Source organism: Zophobas morio, unplaced genomic scaffold (assembly GCF_036711695.1).
Source record: "Zophobas morio isolate AGI-343-1 ecotype UQ-CSIRO unplaced genomic scaffold, CSIRO_AGI_Zmor_V1 ptg000005l, whole genome shotgun sequence".
NCBI classification, from domain to species: domain Eukaryota; kingdom Metazoa; phylum Arthropoda; class Insecta; order Coleoptera; family Tenebrionidae; genus Zophobas; species Zophobas morio.
The window spans coordinates 9,950,096-9,972,722 of record NW_026972110.1 but is presented as its reverse complement, the minus strand read 5'-3'; the positions used below and the strand labels follow the sequence as shown (position 1 = coordinate 9,972,722).

General features: G+C 32.6%; 4 protein-coding genes across 10 annotated transcripts; 2 read left to right on the top strand and 2 right to left on the bottom strand.

Moving 5' to 3' along the window:
• Positions 1 to 3,015: 3,015 nt before the first annotated feature.
• On the bottom strand, positions 3,016 to 3,631 carry LOC135122667 (protein Mpv17). Of its 2 annotated transcripts, XM_064047015.1 has the most exons (3): positions 3,443 to 3,631; positions 3,305 to 3,366; positions 3,096 to 3,216 (listed from the first exon to the last, which is right to left on the bottom strand). In XM_064047015.1, exons 1-3 carry the CDS (start codon positions 3,629 to 3,631, stop codon positions 3,183 to 3,185), a joined length of 285 nt encoding a protein of 94 aa, XP_063903085.1. In that variant the 3' UTR covers positions 3,096 to 3,182. The 2 variants fall into 2 exon arrangements, with proteins under 2 accessions (XP_063903084.1, XP_063903085.1); XM_064047014.1 differs by having other exon boundaries at positions 3,016 to 3,366.
• On the top strand, positions 3,308 to 6,083 carry LOC135122666 (uncharacterized protein C9orf85 homolog). Of its 4 annotated transcripts, XM_064047011.1 has the most exons (3): positions 3,311 to 3,400; positions 4,503 to 5,305; positions 5,358 to 6,083. In XM_064047011.1, the coding sequence occupies exon 3, from the start codon at positions 5,360 to 5,362 to the stop codon at positions 5,936 to 5,938; it is 579 nt and encodes a 192-aa protein (XP_063903081.1). In that variant the 5' UTR covers positions 3,311 to 3,400; positions 4,503 to 5,305; positions 5,358 to 5,359; the 3' UTR covers positions 5,939 to 6,083. The 4 variants fall into 4 exon arrangements, with proteins under 4 accessions (XP_063903080.1, XP_063903081.1, XP_063903082.1 ...); XM_064047010.1 differs by lacking the exon at positions 4,503 to 5,305 and having other exon boundaries at positions 3,308 to 3,400; XM_064047012.1 differs by lacking the exons at positions 3,311 to 3,400; positions 4,503 to 5,305 and adding an exon at positions 3,517 to 3,607.
• Positions 6,084 to 6,414: 331 nt separating this feature from the next.
• Positions 6,415 to 8,000, top strand: LOC135122665 (COP9 signalosome complex subunit 6). The gene is made up of 5 exons (XM_064047009.1): positions 6,415 to 6,726; positions 6,778 to 6,909; positions 6,959 to 7,110; positions 7,381 to 7,740; positions 7,789 to 8,000. The coding sequence occupies exons 1-5, from the start codon at positions 6,522 to 6,524 to the stop codon at positions 7,927 to 7,929; spliced, it is 990 nt and encodes a 329-aa protein (XP_063903079.1). The 5' UTR covers positions 6,415 to 6,521; the 3' UTR covers positions 7,930 to 8,000.
• LOC135122663 (uncharacterized) lies at positions 7,939 to 22,554 on the bottom strand. 3 transcript variants are annotated; one of them, XM_064047007.1, is made up of 12 exons: positions 22,086 to 22,554; positions 21,871 to 22,033; positions 18,778 to 18,912; positions 18,526 to 18,722; positions 18,238 to 18,476; positions 18,013 to 18,189; positions 17,796 to 17,960; positions 17,222 to 17,744; positions 16,977 to 17,169; positions 16,443 to 16,929; positions 16,143 to 16,346; positions 7,939 to 9,249 (listed from the first exon to the last, which is right to left on the bottom strand). In XM_064047007.1, the coding sequence occupies exons 3-12, from the start codon at positions 18,906 to 18,908 to the stop codon at positions 8,914 to 8,916; spliced, it is 2,652 nt and encodes an 883-aa protein (XP_063903077.1). In that variant the 5' UTR covers positions 18,909 to 18,912; positions 21,871 to 22,033; positions 22,086 to 22,554; the 3' UTR covers positions 7,939 to 8,913. The 3 variants fall into 3 exon arrangements, with proteins under 3 accessions (XP_063903077.1, XP_063903076.1, XP_063903078.1); XM_064047006.1 differs by lacking the exon at positions 21,871 to 22,033; XM_064047008.1 differs by lacking the exons at positions 16,143 to 16,346; positions 21,871 to 22,033.
• Between the last annotated feature and the right edge of the window lie 73 nt (positions 22,555 to 22,627).

The window sequence follows — 22,627 nt, the reverse complement described above, 5'->3', positions numbered from 1 at the left end:
TGTAATGTTAAAGTAGATGTAAATAAGCGTGTTACCCTTATGTTTCAACCGAGTTTTTACTTTAAAAAATTTTGTGTCTACCAAATTGGGTTGGTCCAATGTAATACTAATAATAAGTGTTGCCTTTAATTTGATCAATAAAATAAATTGACTTCATTAATTTTTTTTGAGCCACCTCTTAAGAAAATCTAAAAAATATGAATGGAATGATAAATCACAAGTACAAACTCATCATCTTTTTTGCATTTTAGATAGGATTTATTTAGCAAAATTTAAGGGTGACGTCACCAATTTTTTTAGGAGGGATGAACAAATACATTTTGAACAAAAGTTTACCATGCTTATAATAACTTTAAAATATCTCCAAGATTTCAAAGCATTCGGTTTTGTAATTCCTGATTAAATCTATAAAATAAATTCACGCATTCATTAAGTTTTTTGAGTCAGCCTGTATATGCAAATCGAAAAAATTTGAATGGAATGATAAATCACAAGAAGAGACTCACCATATTCTGTACATTTTAGATAGGATTTATTCAGCAAAATTTTGTGGTGACGTCATAAATTTTTTAGGAGGGACGACCAAATACATTTTGATCAAAAATTTACCATGCTTATGATAATTTTAAAACATCTTCAAGATTTCAAAGCACTCGGTTTTGTAGTTCCTGAGTAAATCAGTAAAATAAATTTTGCGCATTCATTAATTTTTTTGAGTCACCCTGTATATGCAAATCCAAAAAATATGAATGGAGTGATATATCACAAGTACAGACGCATTATATTTTGTACATTTTAGATAGGATTTATTCGACAAACTTTTGAGCTGACGTCATCAAGTTTTTGGAGGGGACAACCAAATATATTTTGACTAAAGATTTATGATGCTCTTTAGAGCCTTAAAACATCTACAACATTTCAAAACATTCGGGTTAGTAGATTCAAAATTAAATTGCAAAATGTTGTTTTATAATTTTGATTTTTTTTTCAAAAATCTGGACGTTTCGGGTAAAAACTCAATTCGGGGTCGTAAACTACATGTGTAGGACTATGTTATTTTATACAATTTAAGACCCATTTACTATGTACAATTTTGAAGTGACGTCATCGCATTAGTGGTGGGGATGATTAGACAAATTTTGGTTAGCGTTTTACCATCTACAACGCTATTTCACAACAATCGGTCCGGTACTTTCGGAGATTATCTGTCTAATAAAAATCCGGGACGGCAGACAGGCGGACAGACGGACAGACAGACGGAAATGGGAGACCTATTTCTTCGTCTTCTAGGGGTCATGAAAGATCGAGAAAACGTAAAAGTAGAGAGTCGGCCGACGGACTCGATTACAATACTTCCTTTGCTTACGCTCGGGAAGTAAAAATCAATGTAGGATCCCATTTTGTCAAACGATCACAGCCAAGGTCAAATTTTTTCATTTTTCGCGGGCTTTAATTTTTTTCACATGTCAATTTAGGGCGGAATGTTTGGGATATCACAACACTAACAGAATCTTGCCAGTTAATAAGAAAAGTAGACGAAAATTCCTGAAATAATCCATAAAATAAGTGTGTAAAAAGTATATGTATTACGGAAATGTAGTTATATAGTCAGAATTTATTTTTTTTGAACAAACACTATTAAAAGTAGGCTTTCTGACGTCTGTCACGAAACGTGTCACTTCATGACACTGGTGTTAAAACTGAAATTACTTTTAAGACAAGTGTTAAAGTAAAAAATCGGCTGTAAGCGATCTCGTACTGCTGCCTCTACTTCGTCGGGAGCAAATCCAGCGTAGCTCTCTCAGTGCTTCTTCGATTTTGTCTGGCACTGCATCGTTTTCTTCACTATTCATGCTTGTAAACATTTATGGAACGTTTTGTTTGTAACCATAGATTTGTAACTAAGAACAAACTGACAGTTTCTATAACTTTGTTCACATCCATCTACCCCGATGTTAAAATTAGTAGGTGTATAAAAAGTGGTGTATGATATTCATGCTAAAAGTGATTTTATTTTTGTTCGTGTGGTTGGGGAATCCCACTTTTAACATTTATATCATAAATAACAATTTTTGAGTTGACGTCATCCGATTTTGAGCAAGCTTACACGATTAATTTTGAAATATGTAATGTCATCTCATACCATTTCTGTCCTGCAGAATTTTATGAAAATTAGAAGAACCGTGCCGGAGATAATAAAATAAATTGTGTCAAACTTTTTTTGAAACGGTGTGGGCACCAGACAGAAAGAAAAAGCACGATCAAAAACAACCATGGATTTTTGAAAGTATGTCTTTGATCGTTGCATTTTCAACTCAAACTTTCAAATTAACGGTAATCTGACAAGACAAAATGTCTATCAAAGACAAATCTTTAAAAAAATCCATGCTTGTCTTGCATCGTGTTGTAAAAATTCGGGTACTATTACATAATCTTTTTTTTTTCTCTTTTAGACGTTCTGTTCAGTGGAACTGAAATGGGAATGAACTTCTTCTTAACCTCTTTAAATTTGGGCACTTGAGTTCTAATTCTGGTTTGGGTTCCTTTGGTTTAAAGTTATCTATAAAATATGAGGAATGAGGAAATTTAACAATCACTTTTAAACATTCAGAATATCAAACGAACAAAAATTATGTCCCAAGCTTTATATTACATTTTTCTCATCGTCGCATATAAATAACAAATATGTATATCAAAAAATTATAAACCAAAATATATGTGAAACGAAATAACGGTATATTAATACTGCAAACGGAAAAGAAAGCAAACAATCTCAGAAGCATATAAAAAAATGCAGTAAATATCATTGTGCTACAAAAATATATTGTTTTGGTCTTATTTCAAATAAACACATAAATACAAATACAACGTATGTATAAATTATTTTGGTATCAAAGGGGACTTTGAGAAGTCAAAAAAGTCACCTCACTGTGATAACAAAGCGGCAAAACAATTAACAAAAGTAATTTGACAACCATTCTTGATACCAAAATCACTTATGTACACGTTGTATATTTAAACATCATCTGGTTTAGTTTTATAGCAAACATAAGTATTCCAAAACAAGGCAACTACTTGCGCGTACAACACTTGGTAATGTAAAGGCATCAGATAAAAGTTAATTAACTGTACAGCAGGCCAAAGTTTATAATTAGCCTTTAATATGTCAGGATATACTTCTATCATTTTTTTTTTAGTTTCTTGGAATGTGTGTCCCTGAAATACACAAGAAGAGATTACAAATCCCGCAATTCCAAATGGTGCAAAGCCAAGCTGATCTAAAGCCACTTTTTTCAATCCATACCATTTCCCTTCCGCTCCTACGTACTTGTGTAAAACTTTGTACCAAACCGTCAAAACAGGTCCCTGTAATACCGTTTACGTATAAACAAAACACGAGGTGAGTAATATTTCATAATTTTCTATTTTATTTCGTACTTACCAAGTAAATCGCACCCACACAAAAGTATTGCACTGTTCGTTTGTAGTTCGCTGTTTTGAGATTTTTTTTTTCTACTACGACTTGCGAGATTGCATCTCCGGCGCTGACAAGAATGCCTGTTTGTATAGCCTGTACAATCACAGGATGTCGATGTAGAGCAGAACGGTATGCCTTAAATATCCAATGCATGTTAAAATTTAGATGTTGAGTTTGAAAAGTGTTTTCTAGTTGTCAAAACATGCTGGAGAAAAAAATGTTATCAAATTTTTTTAGGTTAGATGTCATTATGTCAAGTTCATTTTCATTTCTTCAGGAAACGAAATACAAACACGAAGTAGCTTAATAAGCGTACAGTGATGCCATCTGTGAAGTAACTAAGAAAGAACGAATTTAAAAAACTTGTTTCTTGTTTCCGTGTTCCTTGTATTTAATATTATTTTAATAGAGTTGTTTTCCATTTAATTTCATTAATTCAGACCCGTTTTGTACAGCGTACATAGATGCTGTGCGTGACTAAAATTAGATTTAAAATTTCTCTAAGAACATGATAAACTCAATATCTGAACGTCTGGAGCTCAATGATAATTGATAAGAAACCCGGATAGCATATTCAATACTTGAATTTTTATTTCTATTTTCGGCACAATTACAATAAATAAGCACGTTTTCAAATAGTGGTAAGAAAACATTTTGATTTATAAGTTCATACGTGATAATTAAAGAGAAACTTAACTAAAATTTAAACTTTTAAATAAATAAATTGTATTAAGAGATATAATACGTAAGTACACAACATGAATTTTATCATTCAACAGATAAATGTCGACGTTATTAAAAAAACAAAAATTAGAACTTTTGTGTGGACGTTCCAAAAAGGTGTGGACGTGTGAAAGATTGCCAAATATTTTTCTAAGCGTAACTGTAGCCAAAAGTGGGCAAAAGTCACAAATATCGAAATTATGTCAGTGTCATTTTTTTAAATCTGGTCATTTAGCTTTATCCTTAGTAAATTCATGTAATAGTTACCTTGACAGTAAAAATCAACGTTTGTGGATTTCAGGTAAAACCATCGCAACTTTGTATAAATCTTTCTTGGTAACTTTACGGTTTTTTTCCACACCATTATCGAAAATGATAAGCAGACTAATAATCTCAAGAAATCTTTTAAGAAGAGTAAATACGCTGAATTCAGCGCGAGCTTTACATTCCCTGTCGAAAGCAAAAAATTTTCCAAAAGTGTTTCTTATCGCAACGTCATATCCTCTTTCAAAAGACTACAACAGCTTCATGGAAGATTTCGATTTAAAACTCAAACAAGCTTGTGAGCTTGGAGAGTCCGCTATTACGGAATTAATGAATATGTTACAGAAAGCTGTTAAAGATGTTACCCAAGCTTATAAGGAATCTCTTAAAAAGCAAATTAGTCTTATTGCCGAAGCCACTAAGGCGGGGGCTTCATCACCAAAATGGGACGATTTACCGCAATTTCGAACTCAGGCAGCAGAAATAAGCCAACAGTTTCAGGACCTTGTAGCTACGATTCGCACTTTAGGAGAAATAGCTCAGAGTGAAACACTAAAGTACATAACTCAACAAGAAAAGCACTTTCAGCTTTTATCAAAAAAACACAAGGAGCTTGAGAAAATAATAACTAAACAGATGGAAGAAATAAAAAAACTAGAAGAGAAGTTGTTGCAGAAAAATCGCGAAAGTATTGAGAAGACTAAATAGCAGTTGTTTATTATTAGTCTACTTCATCGTTCATAATCAATACTAAATAAAAAAAGAAATTTTTAAAAAATTTCGGACTTATTTGCCGTAGGAGCCTCTAGAGAACCGTAGTTGTATTAAGTAATATTTGCGGTAATACCAAAACACCACAACTTGTTATTTTTATATATTTTTTCTTTTATAGATATGAGCACACAAAGGGGTAACAACCAAAGGAGTCGTCCTCAAAAACATAAAAACCAAACGTCTTTCAAAAACAACCTTCACGACACAAGTCAGCGAACCAAGCTTATCAACAACATTCAAGTCAGTGATGTTTGTGTGAAGTGTAAGGGGATTATAGAGTGGAAAATAAAATACAAAAAGTACAAACCTCTGACACAACCTAGAAAATGTGTTCGTTGCAACCAGAAAAATGTCAAACAGGCTTATCATGTTATGTGTACGGACTGTGGGAAAAAGCTGGGTCTTTGCACAAAATGTTGTGAGCTCAAAGAAGTGGTAACCGGCAAGCCAAATGATCAGGAACAACTTAAGCTGGATAACGAGATGAAAAACTTGTTGCAATCTTTACCGGAAAGAAAAAGAAGGACATTTTTAAGGTATCTGAGTAAAAAAAATGAGGAAGGGGACGAAGCGAAAAGTGAAGAGAAGCAAAAAGAGGATTTAAAAAATAAACTAGAGGCTCTTAGAGCAAATGATAGTGCTGATAAAGATGATCTAGACTATAGTGATTTCGACGATTTTGATTCATCTGATGAATAATTAATTTGCTTTTTGAAAGAATATTTTAACGATTTTATTGCCGATGTCCATAAAAACGCTCATGTTCACTTTTTAAGTTATGCTCAAAAAATATAATGTAAATAATGTAGTTAAATACCTATAAATAAAGTTACATTATTAATTATTACATTTATTTGTCAGTTCAGGGAAATGTTTACCCTTATACCAACTTGAATTAAGGGTGTGTAAATGTTAACGAAATACATATGCAGAAAGTTGATGTTGAAATCAAAGTACAGTGGCGCCCAAAATAAACTAGGACACCTCTTGAAAGGATTTTTTCAAAAAATTTAATTGTGTAAATTGATATTCATTAATAACGACATTTAAACGTTAATACAGATTTGAAGGTTACACTAGGCAAAAAAGTGTCTTTATTTTGCCCGCCACTGTATTTTAAATATTACGCTATGAGTACGCTGTGCATGTAAAATATTCCATAGATGGCGCAACAAGCGCTATTGTCAACTGTCAATTAATTGTCAAAATAGAGATTTTGCGGCGCTTGAATTCTATCCTGTAACCTTGTCTGTAAGCTGAAAATTATAATTAAACAATTGAAATGACTTCTAAAGAATCAATGGAAATGGAAGTTGACAGTTCGGCTCCTGCAGAGGTTGTGAAAAATCCAGCAGAAGGATCTGAAAAGGGTGTAATGGCAGGAGGAGCAGTTGGATCAGTAACCTGTTCGCTGCATCCACTAGTTATAATGAATGTATCTGAACACTGGACGCGAGAAAAAGCTCAAGAAGGATCCGTCAAACAAGGTAAGTTCGATTAAAGGCCACACAACTGTATAATAAAGCTATATTTTTTAGTAATTGGAGCTTTAATTGGCAAGCAGAAGGGTCGTAACATTGAGATCATGAATTCGTTCGAGCTGGTTTTCAGTGTCATAGGGGGTGACGTTATTATAGATAGGGATTATTACACCATGAAGGAGGAACAATGTAATTTAGACAGCCTTTTAGAGTATAATTACTCTTATTATTTTTTTAGTTAAACAAGTATTTAGTGACATGGATTTTATTGGTTGGTACACTACTGGTGATATCCCAAGTGGTACTGATATCAAGATTCATAAACAAATTTGCGACATTAATGAATCTCCAATTTTACTCAAACTAAATCCATATGACAAAAATATTGATGTAAGCAATGATGAGTTAAAGTAGAGTCTGCCAAATAGTGAACATTCACTTTCTGTTTCCAAAAATACTCACTGAAAGCTCTTAATAAACAAAGTGGTGGTTAACAACACTTACCTGCTTTTGGGTTGCTTGTTTGAAACCTAAACTGTGTATATGTACGTCACATTCATAGAACCTTTGTTCTGTTCAGGATAACAAATAATATAAAGTCAATGTTCACAATTAGGGGACTTTTACAAGATACGTAGTTATAAAATTATCAACTTTTAGCATTTGCCAGTGGCGCTGTATGAATCAGTCATAGATTTAGTTGGGGGTGAAGCAACAATGTTGTTTGTGAATTTAGCATACACTCTAGCAACAGAAGAAGCAGAAAGAATTGGAGTTGATCATGTTGCTAGAATGTCCTCCACAGATTCCGGAGAAAGCTCTCTAGTTGCAGAACATTTAACAGCTCAACATAGTGCTATAAAAATGCTACATTCAAGAGTTAGACTTGTTCTTGAGTACATGAAGGCAGTTCAGAGTGGTCAGTTGCCCACAAATCACGAAATTTTAAGAGAGGCATATTCATTATGTCACCGCTTACCTGTTATACAGAGTGCCAGGTTTCGACAAGATTTTTATAACGTGAGTATTTTTTATTATTTTACAGTGTATTAATCGGCTATTTTGTAGCAATGTAATGATGTGGGTTTAATGACATACTTAGGTACCTTAACAAAAGGCTGTAATGATCTCAATCAGTTTGTAAATAAATTTAATATTTTGTATGATCGTCAGGGATTGGGGAGGAGAATGAGAGGCATTTTCTTCTAAAAGAACAAGTACTTGATGTTGATGTGTTCTGTATTTAAAGTTTCTATTAAACAATCCTTCATTATTATAAATTGTCTTTTATTGTACATTTTTGCAGCAGTTTATATCAAAAAGTAGCATATAAAAGGCATTGATGTTTGTATCAAAAGTTGGGAAGACTGCTTTTTTTAAGTTGATGTATACTGCCATCATAAATTTGTCAAGAAGTTTCTACAAGGTATACTAGTGTTTTTATAATTTGAAACATGCATACAAAATGTGATCACTTGAATGTGCTCGTTCAATATTTGATCAGCTGCTACTACTATCCTTAGCTTTTTCACATTATGAGGGCAGTATAGAATTGATACAGAGAGATTTGGATGAAGCTATCACAGTATTAAAAGTTTTAGATAATTTGGAAACGTAATACGTAATATAAAACTCATAAACTTAATCAAAAATGGAACACCATGTTTGGCGCCAGTTTTCGACATCCTTTGAATGACATTAAATCATCCAAAAATCGCTCTGCATGTAATATAGTATGTAGACCTAAAATATAATCATTTTGTAGCACAAGTAGCACTCGTTCATAAAATATAAACTTTTTGTACATTTTTAATTTGCTGAGTGCACAAAAATCAACAAAATAGTACAGAAAGTAACTCTAAAAAGGGAAGTTTACTTTCTTTTTTCAGTGTATATGTGAAAAAATACTTAATATCTACTTAAAAATTGTTTAAATTTTCTAACTTCCCATTAACGTATTTACAGCTTCGCATTGTACAAACCGTTCGCTCTATTACAACGTGCAGTTGACTTTTAATACCAAAAATTAAGAGTTCTCTTTTTAATTACAAACTTCTAATTTAATCATAAATGAATCGAGAAATTTTTCAATTGTAAATATTCGCTGCACAATTAAATCCGAACGAACGGTTTACCTAGATGCAACAATGACTAGACAGGCATTCTTTGAGTTTCGAATTAATTTTTCTTAATTTACGTAGCTCTCTCTAAACCGATTAGTTCCTCGAACAGAGTCCCACCATCTTCTCGTCCATGTAGCACTTGATTTGAGTACCTTAAAGTAGCTTGAGCAAGATCCTTGACAGTCCATTTTCTATCGACGAGTATTCTACAGACTGTATCCAATTTTGCTAGTTTTGGATGACCGTAAGTGTAATATCTAAGTGAGGGAATGCCAGCGACGCTTGCCGCCAACCACTGGATGATCACTTTTAGCTGTACATCCCCACACTTGGAAGATCCGCAACCCCAGTTGCCTGTAGAAACCGATTTGAGACCGTTGGATTGTTTTCGCGTAATCTCGGATATCTGTAAGCGATCATACTTATTTAAATTTGTGGAATATAGCGCAGCTATTACAGTGTCTAGAATTTTGTTGGTAACTCTACTCAGCGGAAGAAAGCGTGTTATTTTGGATAGATAATAAAATTGATAAACTACTACTATCTACACTAGGTGTACAAGCTCTTGCATATTGATTATTATCTGCGTTTGTTAAATAAGTTACGTTACATTTGCAAAAAACATTAGAATGAGCAGGTCACTACTTGCCGTACTTTTCTATTTTGTCGAACATTAAAATGAAACAAATAAACATTTATCACTATCATAAATACGATTTCATTTAGCGTCTTTCGGCAACTAGGAAACTTAAATTGTAAAAAACAAGCTCCAAGGACAACTTTAGTTAAACGGCAACTAGGTGTAAAATGTAAATTGTTAAAAAAAAACAAAAATGTGGAAAGACTTCTCTTACAGTCCTTGCAGTCATTAAAAGGTGCTAAAATAAGACAATAGTTATTTATGTACCAAGTTGGTAAAGTGATTCTTTAACGAACGAGTCTGAGATTGTGAGTTGAGCGAGTGCAGCGAGTAATATGCGAGTTCGATAAAGATCCTTTACTGACGTGGTGCATACAAATTTTTATGGCCAACCTTAAAAATTTGTAATTAAAAATAATGGAAATATTATGACATTACATTTTATTATGACAAAGTAAACATATAATAACAACGAATACAAAATTACAATAATGTGAATGTACAACCTGACGGATTATAAAAATAAAGTCCTGAAGTCGAAGGAGTTTGAAGTAGAGATGTACCGACTAGTGTCGGCCGACTAGTCGGCTTTGTCAAAACCGGTTAAAATTGGTTTAATCGACGAAAATTGGTGTCAAAGTGTAGATAATCTTCCGCTAGTTACGATTCTGAAATCGCCGTCATGATATCTGGTCCAATAAACACGCAAAGCGAATTCAAAATTTCCAAAAATTTTCCAAAAAAGTGGTTAAAATTGGTTAAGTATTGTATAAACTGCCCTAAATTGTGTTATTCTTTATTTTTGTACTACAAAAAATTAAATGTTAAAATTATCCAAACAAATTTAACACATTTTTTGGAAAACAAAGAAACTTTAGTTATTTCTTTTATTAAAATAAAACAAGTTTTTAAGGTAGTCAGAGAAATAGAAAAAAAAACGTTGCATTTATAAACCGGTTTTAGGAAAGCGGAACAGTCGGCCGACTGTAGTCGGTACATCTCTAGTTTGAAGTGAAAATGTTTGAGGATTATTATCCGTGCTAATAATTTGATTAGGGAATCTGGAGTAAAATTATCATTGGTAACAAATATGTTATCAGTTTGACTTTCCCCTAAAATCGTCTCTGCGATTTTTTTTTATAGAGTACAGATTCCTCAATATAGGACTCTGCAATATGCTGCAATCGTGTCGCTTTTCCATCCTTCGTGGCGTTTAATATTTGCCTTACTACCGCCTGCATTGTCAAAGAGAGTGGCCGACGTTCGGCGGAAACAATATAAAATGATGGTTTTGGCAAACGCAAATACGTAGCAATTTTGGTTGGTATACTTCCAAAAGTATGGATCCCTACTGGCTGGACTGTGCATTTGCGATTTCTATAAGTTAGGAAAAATCGGTCGTGGGGCCTCTGTTTAGGACACAAACCTACTAAATATTTGTTAAATAATTCTATTGACTTTACTTTTCCTTCAAACTCTGAAGTGATCACCAATAATCGAGGCCTGTTGGTCTTTGTTTTAGTCATATGCACAACTAGAATTGTTTCTTGATGCTATATGTCACGTACTTTTAAATTCAGAACAACACAAATTTTTAAAAAATATTACATTTTAAATTTAAAAAGTTTGCATAAATTACCTTCATTGTTCAGTAGATTTCATCCGGCGCATTTAGTAAAAATATAATCTTGTGAAAAAATGTTTTGTTTTAAAAAAGCCGTATTCGTTTCGTGTATTTACAAATGTCGACGTCATTTTTTGCTGAGAAGTACGGGCAATGTAAAACATATTTTAAGCAGATAACCAACTGGAAACAATAATAACATACTTAACTTCTTGTGTTTATGTCTATACATCGAAAGAATGTCACGTAGAAGTTTATTGCTTGATATGAATGAGTTGCGACTGAAGACTGAACTGAAAATGATTTATGGTACTCGTAATTTAAGACAAATAGCGATAACACTTATGAACCTGTAGACGTGAGAGTGAAACAGAAACTAAACTAAAAGATGTTTTCAACGAATTGCAATAACCGGATCACAATGCCGACGATCGAGACTTTTTTATTGCTCTGACTTTTGCTTATTGAATAAAACACTACATTTTATTTTGATTTTCGGTGTTGTAATTTACATTTGGTTAATTATAACTTGTTTAGATCTAGAGGAGGCTTAGCATCCCCTAGCCTCCCCCTAGCTACGGCCTTATCTAGGGTTTATAAAATGTGGAGGAAATATGAAATACCAAATTGCCCATTACTCCATTACTGTACCTACTTAGGTTACCCTCGATAAGAAAACAACTTAAAAGTGTTTATGTTTAATATGTCGGAATAATGTCACCTTGAAATTAGTTTGATTTGAATGAGTTCGTCCCCTCAAAACAGAGGATCAAAACTATTAAGTAGTAAGCTACAATCGACAAAATGTTCTGAATATCAGTATTATAATTCTTATTAAATAAAGACGTTTGTATTTTCACATTTTCGGGAAAATAGGGTGACTCGTTTTTGGTTAGATCAATAAAAAATATGAGTGCAATCATGAATCACAAGTAAAAACTCTTCATATTTTGCACACGTTGAGTAGAATTTATTCGACAAAATTTTGAGATAACGTCATCACTTTTTTGGGGAGAATAAACAGATTTATTTTTATTAACAATTTATCATGCTCTCAATGACTTTAGAGGCTCTAACAACTTTAAAACGTTTGGAAGATTTCAAAACATTCAGTTTTGCAATTCTTGATTTATTCAATAAAATAAATTGACTGATTTATTATTTTTTTAAGTCACCCTGTATAAGCAAATCTAAAAAATATGAATGCAGCGATAAATCAAGTATAGAGTCATCTCATCATACGTTACACATTTAAGATAGGATTTGTTTAGCAAAATTTTGAGTTGACGTCATCAATTTTGAGGGGGGGGGATGAGCAAATACATTTTGATAAAAAGTTTACCATGCCTATGATAACTTTAAAATATCTCCAAGATTTCAAAGCGTTCGATTTTGCAATTCCTGATTAAATCAATAAAATAAATTCACGCATTCATTAATTTTTTTAAGTCACCCTGTATAAGCAAATTCAAAAAATATGAATGAAATGATAAATCACAAGTGCAGACTCATCATATTTTCTACATTTTAGAAAGGTTTATTCGCCAAAATTTTGAGCTGATGTCATCAATTGTTTGGAGGGGATAAGTAAATATATTTTGATTTAAAATGTATCATACCTATCATAATCTTAAAGCATCTGCAAGATTTCAAAGCATTCGGTTTGGCAGAGTCAAAATTAAATTGCAAAATGTTGTTTTGTAATTTTGATTTTTTTTCCAAAAATCCGAAAGTTTCGGGTAAAAACTCAACACAGAGCCATAAACTACATGTGTAAGACTACGTTATTTTATACAATTGAAAACCTATTTACTACGTACAATTTTAAAGTGACATCATCACATTATTGGTGGGGATGATTAGATAAAGTTTGGTTAGCGTTTAACCATCTACATGATATTCCTAATATAAATACAAAATTTGACAAAAATCGGCCCAGTACTTTCGGAGATTATCTGTCTAATAAAAGTCCGTGATCCAGACAGACAGACAGACAAACGGAAAAGGGAGACCTATTTCTTCGGCCGACGGACTCGATTACAATACTTCCTTCGCTGACGCTTCGCTCAACATGATAATACTAGTCACAGCACAAATGCAAAAAAGAAAATGGTCAAGTTTGGCATCGAACGTGCGACCGTAGTTCGACGTTCTCCTAAATAACTCGCAACTCTACGAAGATGTATATCCCGTGTTAGCAGTAAAATGTTATTACATTTCGCAAATGTTTTGGACGTTTAGGGAGCATAGAAATATAGTTTTGGAAATTTCATTCTACCCTATAAAATTTTATTCGCAATAACGAGACGGACTTACAATAGTAAGAGATATTTACAATTTGAAATTGTCCCGTGCTGGTAATCTTCAGATGTTAGAAAGCAGAATAGTCCAGGTTCGGTCCCTAATGAAAATGATCATTATTTTATGAGTACAACTACTTGCTAAATGTTCTCCTACAAGTCCTACACATTTTATAGGGTAGAATGAAATTTCCAAAACTATACATGGTTTCAATGTAAAGTAGAATTCTTTGAGATGACGTTAGCAAATTGTTGGTGGAGATGATTGGCCAGATTTTGGTTAGCGTTTAACTATCTACATTCACTAAATTGTGTAAAATAACATAGTACCTACACATGTAGTTTATGACTCCGTGTTGAGTTTTTACATGAAATATCCAAAAAAAATTAAAATTATAACACAACATTTTGCAATTTAATTTTGAATCTGCAAAACCTATTGCTCTGAAATCATGCAGATGTTTTAAGGAAATGATAGGTATAATAAATTTTTAATCAAAGTATATTTACTTGTCCCCTCCAAAAATTCATACTACAAAAATTACCTTTATTATTTCATCATATTGTCTGTTAACTCGTGTCCGTCACTGCCCCATGTCTTAAGAAAAAAAATAATAATAATAATTGGACAAATAATAATTACTTATCAAACTGGAGTATTCGCTAATATATTTTTCTCATGTTTCAAATGCAGTCCTGTTCAAAACTGTTTGAAACAAATAGGTTCGAACCTACACCCCCCTACCCTGAATGTATTTTTTGGCATTTGGCATAATTATTTAATCGAAAGTAGTAAATATCACTATAGATTTGATAAAAGAGAAACCATTTCTGAGTAATTTTTTATATGTATAGAAAGCTGTATGGTCACAATAAGCTAGAAATTTTCAATTTGACTACAAACTTGGTTTTTATGGAGAGTAGTTTTGAGAGAGCATAACACTTTTAGAAAGTCGTCTGTGTACACCATTTTGACATTTCACGTTTTGTATTTGTAGCAAACCGTTGGCCTAAAATTTTGGTTAGGTAATAAAAACCAACAAATATGTTGATTTCTTTCATTTTAGTGTTTGACATCAATTGTGGTAAGTAAATACCTTCTTTTCGTACAATAATTTTTACTGCAAACTTAATTTGAAATGGAATAAAGAAACTGTATTTGCAGTTTGTATTATAACATGCGAGAAAGAAAGTTTTGAACAAAAGGAGGCTGTGATCAGTGCAGACATGATAGAGAGTTGATATCGACACCGAGGGCAACAAAAAACACAATCAACGACAGCCCTGGATTTTGAAAATTCTATCAGAGACAAATCTTCAAAAATCCATGGCTCTCTTGTGTGTCGAAAACTTTGTTGCTCGGTATAAACGTATGTATAGCAAAGTATGAACGTTACAAACTTGTGATATGTAGATAAGTACATATAAACTGAATATATACAATACATAAAATTGAAAAAATATATCTAGGCGACTAATTAGAAAAGCAAACGAGAGAAACTAAGATTCATAGCACAAAGATAATAATAAGAAGAAATTATTCATTAATGATGAAAGGTCTTAATCCCCTGATTTGTTTGAGAAATTTTAAAGTAAAATAGCTTCTGATACTATTACCTATATATTTTAACGGAAAGCGTAATTTCTTCTTATGAGGCAAGCAAGAATAATATGATCAATGGTTTGGTTTACGATAAGGTAATTTACTGATAGGATAAAACACAGGATAGTATGTATATTTAACAAGAGATGATTAAAACCATCTCCTGCGAACTTAATTAATATAGTAATTGTGTCAAGGTCTGGTTAGCTACACTTGTAAGAGGTACAAATATGTTTTCGCAAGATCGCAAACCAAAGTTCAATATTTAGACTATGTTTACCGGTGATCATTTGTTGAAACCTCCAAATAATATATGTACACATATACTTAAGTAATGGCAACACCCTTTCTCTAGAAGAATTTAATACTGTGGAACTTCAGTTCCCGAGCGTTTCAGTTTTTGTACATTTCTTTTGAACAGTAAACAGTGGCAACCACGTATCCAATTTTCACATCAATCTTTTTTAATGATTTTTTTCCAAAATTTTGGACAAAAATTTATTTCAACTCGTGGGTGAATATTAAAAAGCGTCTTCAAAAACAAGCAGAGTTAATATTAATTAGATAAAATAACTAAAGCGCCGTCAGTAATGTGCGCGAGCACAGGAGAATATTAAGAGTTCTTGCAATACTTCAGTTTATTACCAGCATCATTAAAGAAACATCGTCGGGCATTAAAAAGTGTGTTAAAATTTAGATTATACTTTACAAACTACTCTCTTTCAAGGGAAAAATAAATAAGATAGTAGTTAAAAAAAAGTGGGGTATTATTGTAAAACTAAATGTATAATATGTATGTATTGCCAACAAATTTTTCTAAGAATATTTTTTTCAGTAGTATTCCAGACTTCAGACAATCTGTATTTTGCACGAGCTCCTTTGTTTCACCTTTCCTTAATTATCGTACTTTAAAAAAGTTTTTTTTAATGAGAAAATAGAGCAAAAAGTGGAATATTATTAGAGATAAATAGATACGGAGCTTAAATATTTCAAATCCATCTAAAGATTTAAGAGAACTAGTAACTAGAGTGTGCATTACGTAGAAAAAGAAAGGCATGTTAAGCATTAAGTGAAAAAATGAAAAACGACGTGAGTTAGTTGAAGTTAAGGGGGAGATTTTAACCTCGGTTACCTTTTCTTCTTCGGGTATATTAACACTAAAAGAAACATCTTCTAATGTTTGGATGATAGCTTCACTAACACAAGATATAAACCAAGCCTTTTTTTTAGCTGCTAAATTGTGATCTTTCAAAACACTACAAGGCTCACTAGTTTCTATGTCGCTTGTTAACGATACGTTAGATTTGTTTTCACCTAGCGGCTCTTTATTTTCACTCTGTTAATAAAAAAATCCTTTTAGATAAAATCTTCTCTACACATGCCTTTCCTATTTCTATCGCAACTCTGGAAATTGTATTGCGCGTATACTTACTAGTTGAGCCGCTAATTTATGTTTCTGTCTTGCTAATTCCAAACTCAATGACTTGGCACTTAGAACCAATTTACTTTTCTTATTTGTGTTGTAATCTTCTGGATTACGTGATGAATCGGCACTTTCGGCTAATGGTACAGGAACTCCAGCGAACGATTCACTTAAAGTACGTTTGAGTAATGAGCCGGCAAACTGCACTACTGCTAATTCTCTTCCTTCTAGTTCTTTCTTCGTCCCTTTGTCGGTCTCCAAAATGGGGTTCTGCAACCATCTAGAAAATTGTTCGTAAACCTCTTCCAACTCGGAACTGTACTCTGTGCTGAAACTATATTCAGAGGATTTATTTGATTCTTTTCTGCTTAGTGCGGATTGTTTGCTCTTGAATTTATCTATCCACAGTCTTTCTTGTTGTAAAGAATCCTGAAGGAAATTTTCATCTAATGAATCTTCTCGTAACGCAAAACCAGTAGAGCCGCCGCGTCGTACTCTTAAATAAAACTGTCAAAAAATGAATTTTTACCGTTATTACCTTACTTGATTTGGCGATCTTGAACATCGGAACCGGCAACAGAAATTCCCACAGCGTAACTAGATTCACCAGAGCTGGTAAAACTGTCTGAAACCTCTCTCCTTAAAGCATCTCTAAGACGTTGAGCAAAGGTGTGCCGCCTTTCTGGAGTTTCTAAATCTATACTGTAACGTTTGTGGAAATTTTCGTCTTCGCTACCTACAAGACAACGAATGCAGTATTGAATTTTACCAAAATGGAGTTTATTTACCGTCATCTAAACTAGTTTTGGCACTGACAAACTCTTCCTCGCTTGATTCACAACTTGAGTAAATACTTTGAGGAGAGTCCATTGGTTTTCTAGTTACTGGAAGACACTCTCCCGAGGATCCCAAGACAATGAACCTTCCTCGCCTATTGTTGATGAGGGTTTCATTAGTGGCTTGACCCTTCTTTTGTAAGTTTCGTTCTGCTTCTAATTGAACACGTAATTTGTTAGATACGTTGTTATTATCACATATGGAAGGCGGAGAAGCACTTCTGTTTGTGCTACAAGATTGCTGGGTTATCAATGGAATTGTAGGATCTGACTGTGTGGAGCCTATCGATTCACCAATAGGAGACAGTCGTCTCTGTCTGCTGCTTTGTAAAGGTGGCACGTTTTCGTTGTTTCGAAATTGCTTTTGTTGAAAGGCTAGAAGACACTTGTTGAGTTCCCTCAAAATATTATCTTCCTCGTACTGCCCTATGGGCATTTTTTTATAATCGTCAGCGTCTATACAGCAGATTGTCATCTACATCAGGACAAGAATTTAGACAGTTTTAAACACGAATTTCAGCTGTACCTCCTGAGGAACTTCCAGTTTTTCTAAACAAGCCCGGTTTTTTGGATCGACTATTCGCGAAATATGCCTAACGCGCTCTATTGTTAGCACCTCGTTATCTTCTAAAGCTTCTATATTTAGTAAGACTGTTAATAATTCTGGATAAGTAACTAAATTAATACATTCCTAGAAGAGGGATGCGTCAATTTGGTTTATGTTTGACTGGAAATGGACTAACCTGAGTATTTCCATCACTTAGAACGTTTCCACCAATTTTAGAGCTAGCAAAGCAAATTTGTAATGAATCCGTTTCTGCTCGTTCTAATTTGCCCTCGTGTTTTATCTGCAAGGGACACAAGGGTAAACTACATTCTAACCAGTCTTCGATCGTTAACCATTCTTTACTAGTCATCACCTAAAAACAAACTATGAAGAAATTACGAGTGATTCTTAACAGAGTTACCTGTCGTGAAATTTTAAGGCACCCTTGGGTGTTCTCATTATTCTCCAACCAGTCGAAATAATACAAAATGCTTTTAAGTTTTGATTTTTGTACATTCTGATGTAAATGTTTAAAAAAATGAGTGAAATTGAAATTTTGTAACGTAGGATGGCTCTTATCTGACCTTTTTGGGAAAGTTGAAAAGAAAGCATTGGCAATTAACGATGATATGAATGAGTATTCTAATTCTGTACTATCAGCTGTTAAAAGAAGTTAATTATTAAAGAAACAACTACGTAAAATCCTTACATTGCTGCTGTAAGCTGAAGTGTAAACCATTTTTAGGTTTACATTCTTTTAATTTCAAGGCGCGTATTATTAAGTTTTGTAAAGTTTTATTTAAAAAATTACTCCGTTCCTCGCTAGTAAGATCGTTATCTAAAAAATTTAAAAGGCCTACAAAAATATCAGGGTCGTTTGTATCTTCTTCTGGATCTAAACTGACACTGAAATGGTGGGTAAATTGAAGTTTTTGCTAGCATTTTTATCAGTTCAACTTACTTGCATATATCGTGGATTTTTTGCATCCCTTCTATCAGTTCCAACGTGTTCCTGGTGTTAGACATACGTTTTAAGTGTTTTTTTACCGAATCCCACCAGGGCAAATCACAGGGTAGCATCACTAAAGCCATTTTGCTACGGAAAAACGTGCACATTAGGTAAGTTGTTTATCGCCGGATTTATGTAATTGCTGCGTGTTATAATGGTGTTGCATGTTTCGTTGGTTATGCAGAAACGGTGAATTTGATTATTACTGATATTCATCATAAACTGTGTTCTTAGCGATCTTTGTTTTTTCATTTTTGCGTGTATGATAACCAGTTTTACATATTTATTACTCCTAGAATACCGAGTGTAATATCTTTTAATTTTCATAACGGAGTTCTTTTAAAAAGTCTACAATTGTAGATCAAAATTTTTACAAGGAGTAACGGCTATTTCACGGCACAGTTTTTGTCCTATCAGTCTATATTGAGTGGTATATATACGGTTCTACTATAATGGTTGACAGACAATGGAAAATTCAGAGGAATAAAACACAGATTTTTTGCTAAACTAATGAACTGTTTGCAAAATTTGGAAATATTTTTAAAATGTGTTGTAGGTGGTAAAGCGCTTATCCAAATTTGTCTGATCATTCCCATCAAATATTTGATGACGTCATCTCAAGTTTTTTGAAAAATATATCCCACTTAAAATGTGGAAAATGATGCTTGTAATATTTGTCAATTTATTTACCTCTATTTGTAATCTTACATGCGCGTAATTTTAACGGGTGCCTTGTATTTTATTGTTTTTTTTTCGGTTTTTTATCTTGCTCCAGACAATTGTCGATGTCAAATTCAGTTAAATTCACAACAGTCTGTGACAAGCAGATTACGGTTTTCAAGATTTATTTCGGGAACCTCATACAGAAAAAAACAAAAGCTGGTGACATAATGCTCTAAGCAGGTTTTTATTTAGACACCCGTTACCATTTATTTTAAAACTATAGAATCGATTGTTCTGAAATTTTGCATACTACTTTTAACTATAGGATAAAGCAATTTATTTTATTGATTACATTAAAAAAATTCGCAAAATTCTGTAAATATAGTAAGTACTATTCTTATTAAGTGTTACACTGTACATATCAAAAATGATATATTTATCCCCTTTACAAGGTTGATTGAGACAATCTTGCTTGAAACATAACGAATAAAATCAATTTTTACAATTTATCTAAAAAAATGGACTTCTTGGGCGTTAAAAACGGAATTAAAATATACCGCCTCAGCCTTAAATTTTTTTAAATAAACTCACTTGGAAGAAAACTTATTTTTAATATTCCTGTAGATAGATCAACTAAAAAGTTTATTATGTTATACAGAAGTTATAAGTAATTATTATTTAATTTCCTTCAAATTTTGATTCCTACTGCTGTGTAAATATCAAATTTGTCTCCACAAAAAATTCTTGATGCCATTTAAAAAAATATTAAGTAAATTCATACAGAAAAATACGTCTTGGCATGTACATTACATTTTTGTGTTTCAAAGACAAGGAAATTCGTGTGTAAATAATTTTATAAGTTATTTATTAAGGGACATTTTTCAAAATGGCAAACTCTGAACAAATTCGAAATATAATTCTTTTTTGTTAAAAATACAAATTTTCCAAACGAGTAAATACATAATTCTTTATTAATAGTGGTGCTTTGTTAATTGAAATAAGTTACATATTTAATAATGGGTTCAAAATTTTAAATATATATGTATATACTCCTTTTTTTTCTCTTTGCAAATATGTCAATTTATTTAGCAAAACGCGTCGACATTTGTCTCAAATTTCTTTCGAAGTTATGGTGTGCTTAAGGTGTTTATTAAACTCATGTATGAATTTTAGTTACATGAACCTAACATTTATTATTACAGTAATTTTTAAATAACATGTTTGAAAAATTAAAAATAGCAGTGTGAAAAAAAAGTACACCAAAATTTTTTGGAACAGATAAATCTTTAAATCAAATTAAAACACAGTAACTGTATCATGTTTAACCTCAAACAGTTAATTCTGTACTAAAAATTCAAACTGTCATAAAAATTATAATGTTCCATTAAAAAATAATAAAGCTGATGTTGATGGCGGAGAAACCAAAACAGTCTATAAAATGCTGCAATTTTTGGACTTTGTTTATCAGTGTATAGACCAGTGAAAGCCAAAGAAAAACACTTGCGACATACTTCTAATTCTTTAATATAGTTTTATGCGTAGTATAATTTTAACAAAAGAACAGAAAAAAATAGTGAGCTCATCTTTGTTATTGGGTGATATATCTGGAATTTATAAATACAGCTTTCACTCTCATAGCATGACATTCGTGTGCCAGTCCGTCTGTGTTGATTTAGACTTTAGAGGACACTGAAGAAACAGTATAATAAAAAAGTGAAAAACCAATCTATATTATTCTATTTTATGTAAAATTCGTGAAAATGGAAAATTTGTTTGTACTTGTAAGAGGAGATAAAACAGTAAATATAGTTCTATTACATCTAGATTTTATTAAGTTAATGCCTCACTAGAATTATTCCGTACAATAAATATGTTTTATGTTTTGAAAACAACACGTAAAATTTTGTTCCTTTCTTTCATTTTAAAAAAATACAATTGCTACAAATATTTAGCGCATTCATTGACATCATGTTTAAAATTATCCAAACCTACAATGCAGCTTTAAAAAAGATCGAAAATGAGGTTATTGTGTACCGACGATACCAGAACAGTTTAATTTATTTTTTATTGTTTACTCCATTTCATAATCGTACTTCTAAAGCTTCTATCAATAAACTTAACAACTTTAAGATAAAATTAATACATATCTATAAAAGTGACAACACATTTGTTACATGTACACGTTTGAAAGTACGTATTTTTTTTAACAGTAATGTAAATAAATATATATATTTTGCATACAGGGATCATCTGCAAAATTTAAATCCAACTGAATTTGTCACTAATAAAAATTCACGCTACGTTTATGGGTAAGCGTAATATTTTATAATATAGAACAAAAAACTTGGTTCCTCTTGACCGAGAAAAATACTGATTACTCACTTAGCTCACATTGTGATAGTTTAATCTCTTGATTAAAACGTCTTCAAGTGTATATATAAATCATTATGATTCATAGAAACAATCTTAACTTGTTCATGGGCAAATGTTGTATGTCATAATTCCCTCACTCGAATTCCAAGTTAGCCGGTTTTATAACCTGTATCTACACCGTTCCAAGTCATAAAAACCATCTTCACCATTCTGTATTATCTTACCTTATCTCAAACTTCTCCAATATGTTTTGTATACCAAATGATTATACCAACTAATAATAATCTCGTATTTTTAGAAACATCACATAGCACCTCCGCATATCCGGATTTGATTTTTTCGCTATAATTGCACTCGTTTTTTCATGTTTGATTTTGTGCGAATATCTCTAACAATTATGTGTTTTGACTGATGAAATCTACCGTGATACACATTCACTACACTTTGCCGTCGTCATATTTCCCGAACGGTCGGAATTGTGGAACTGGCAGCCCTATAAATACGACGCCTTGCCGGCCAGGGATGTTCTGGGTATCTTCGATGGAGCCGGTGTTGAGCATTTGTCTGGGCGAGCGTAGCGTCGCGGTGCTAGTTTGCAGGCGCTACGCCTGAAGGCGGCAGCTTTGATATTTGTATTGTTCTCATTTCGTCATCGAGGTGCTCCAAACGCGCATGTTTTGAAAGATTCAAATAAACGGCGTCTACCGTTGTTCTCACGCAAATACACGGATTTATAATGTAAAGTAGGTAATAATAGGTGCGTGGA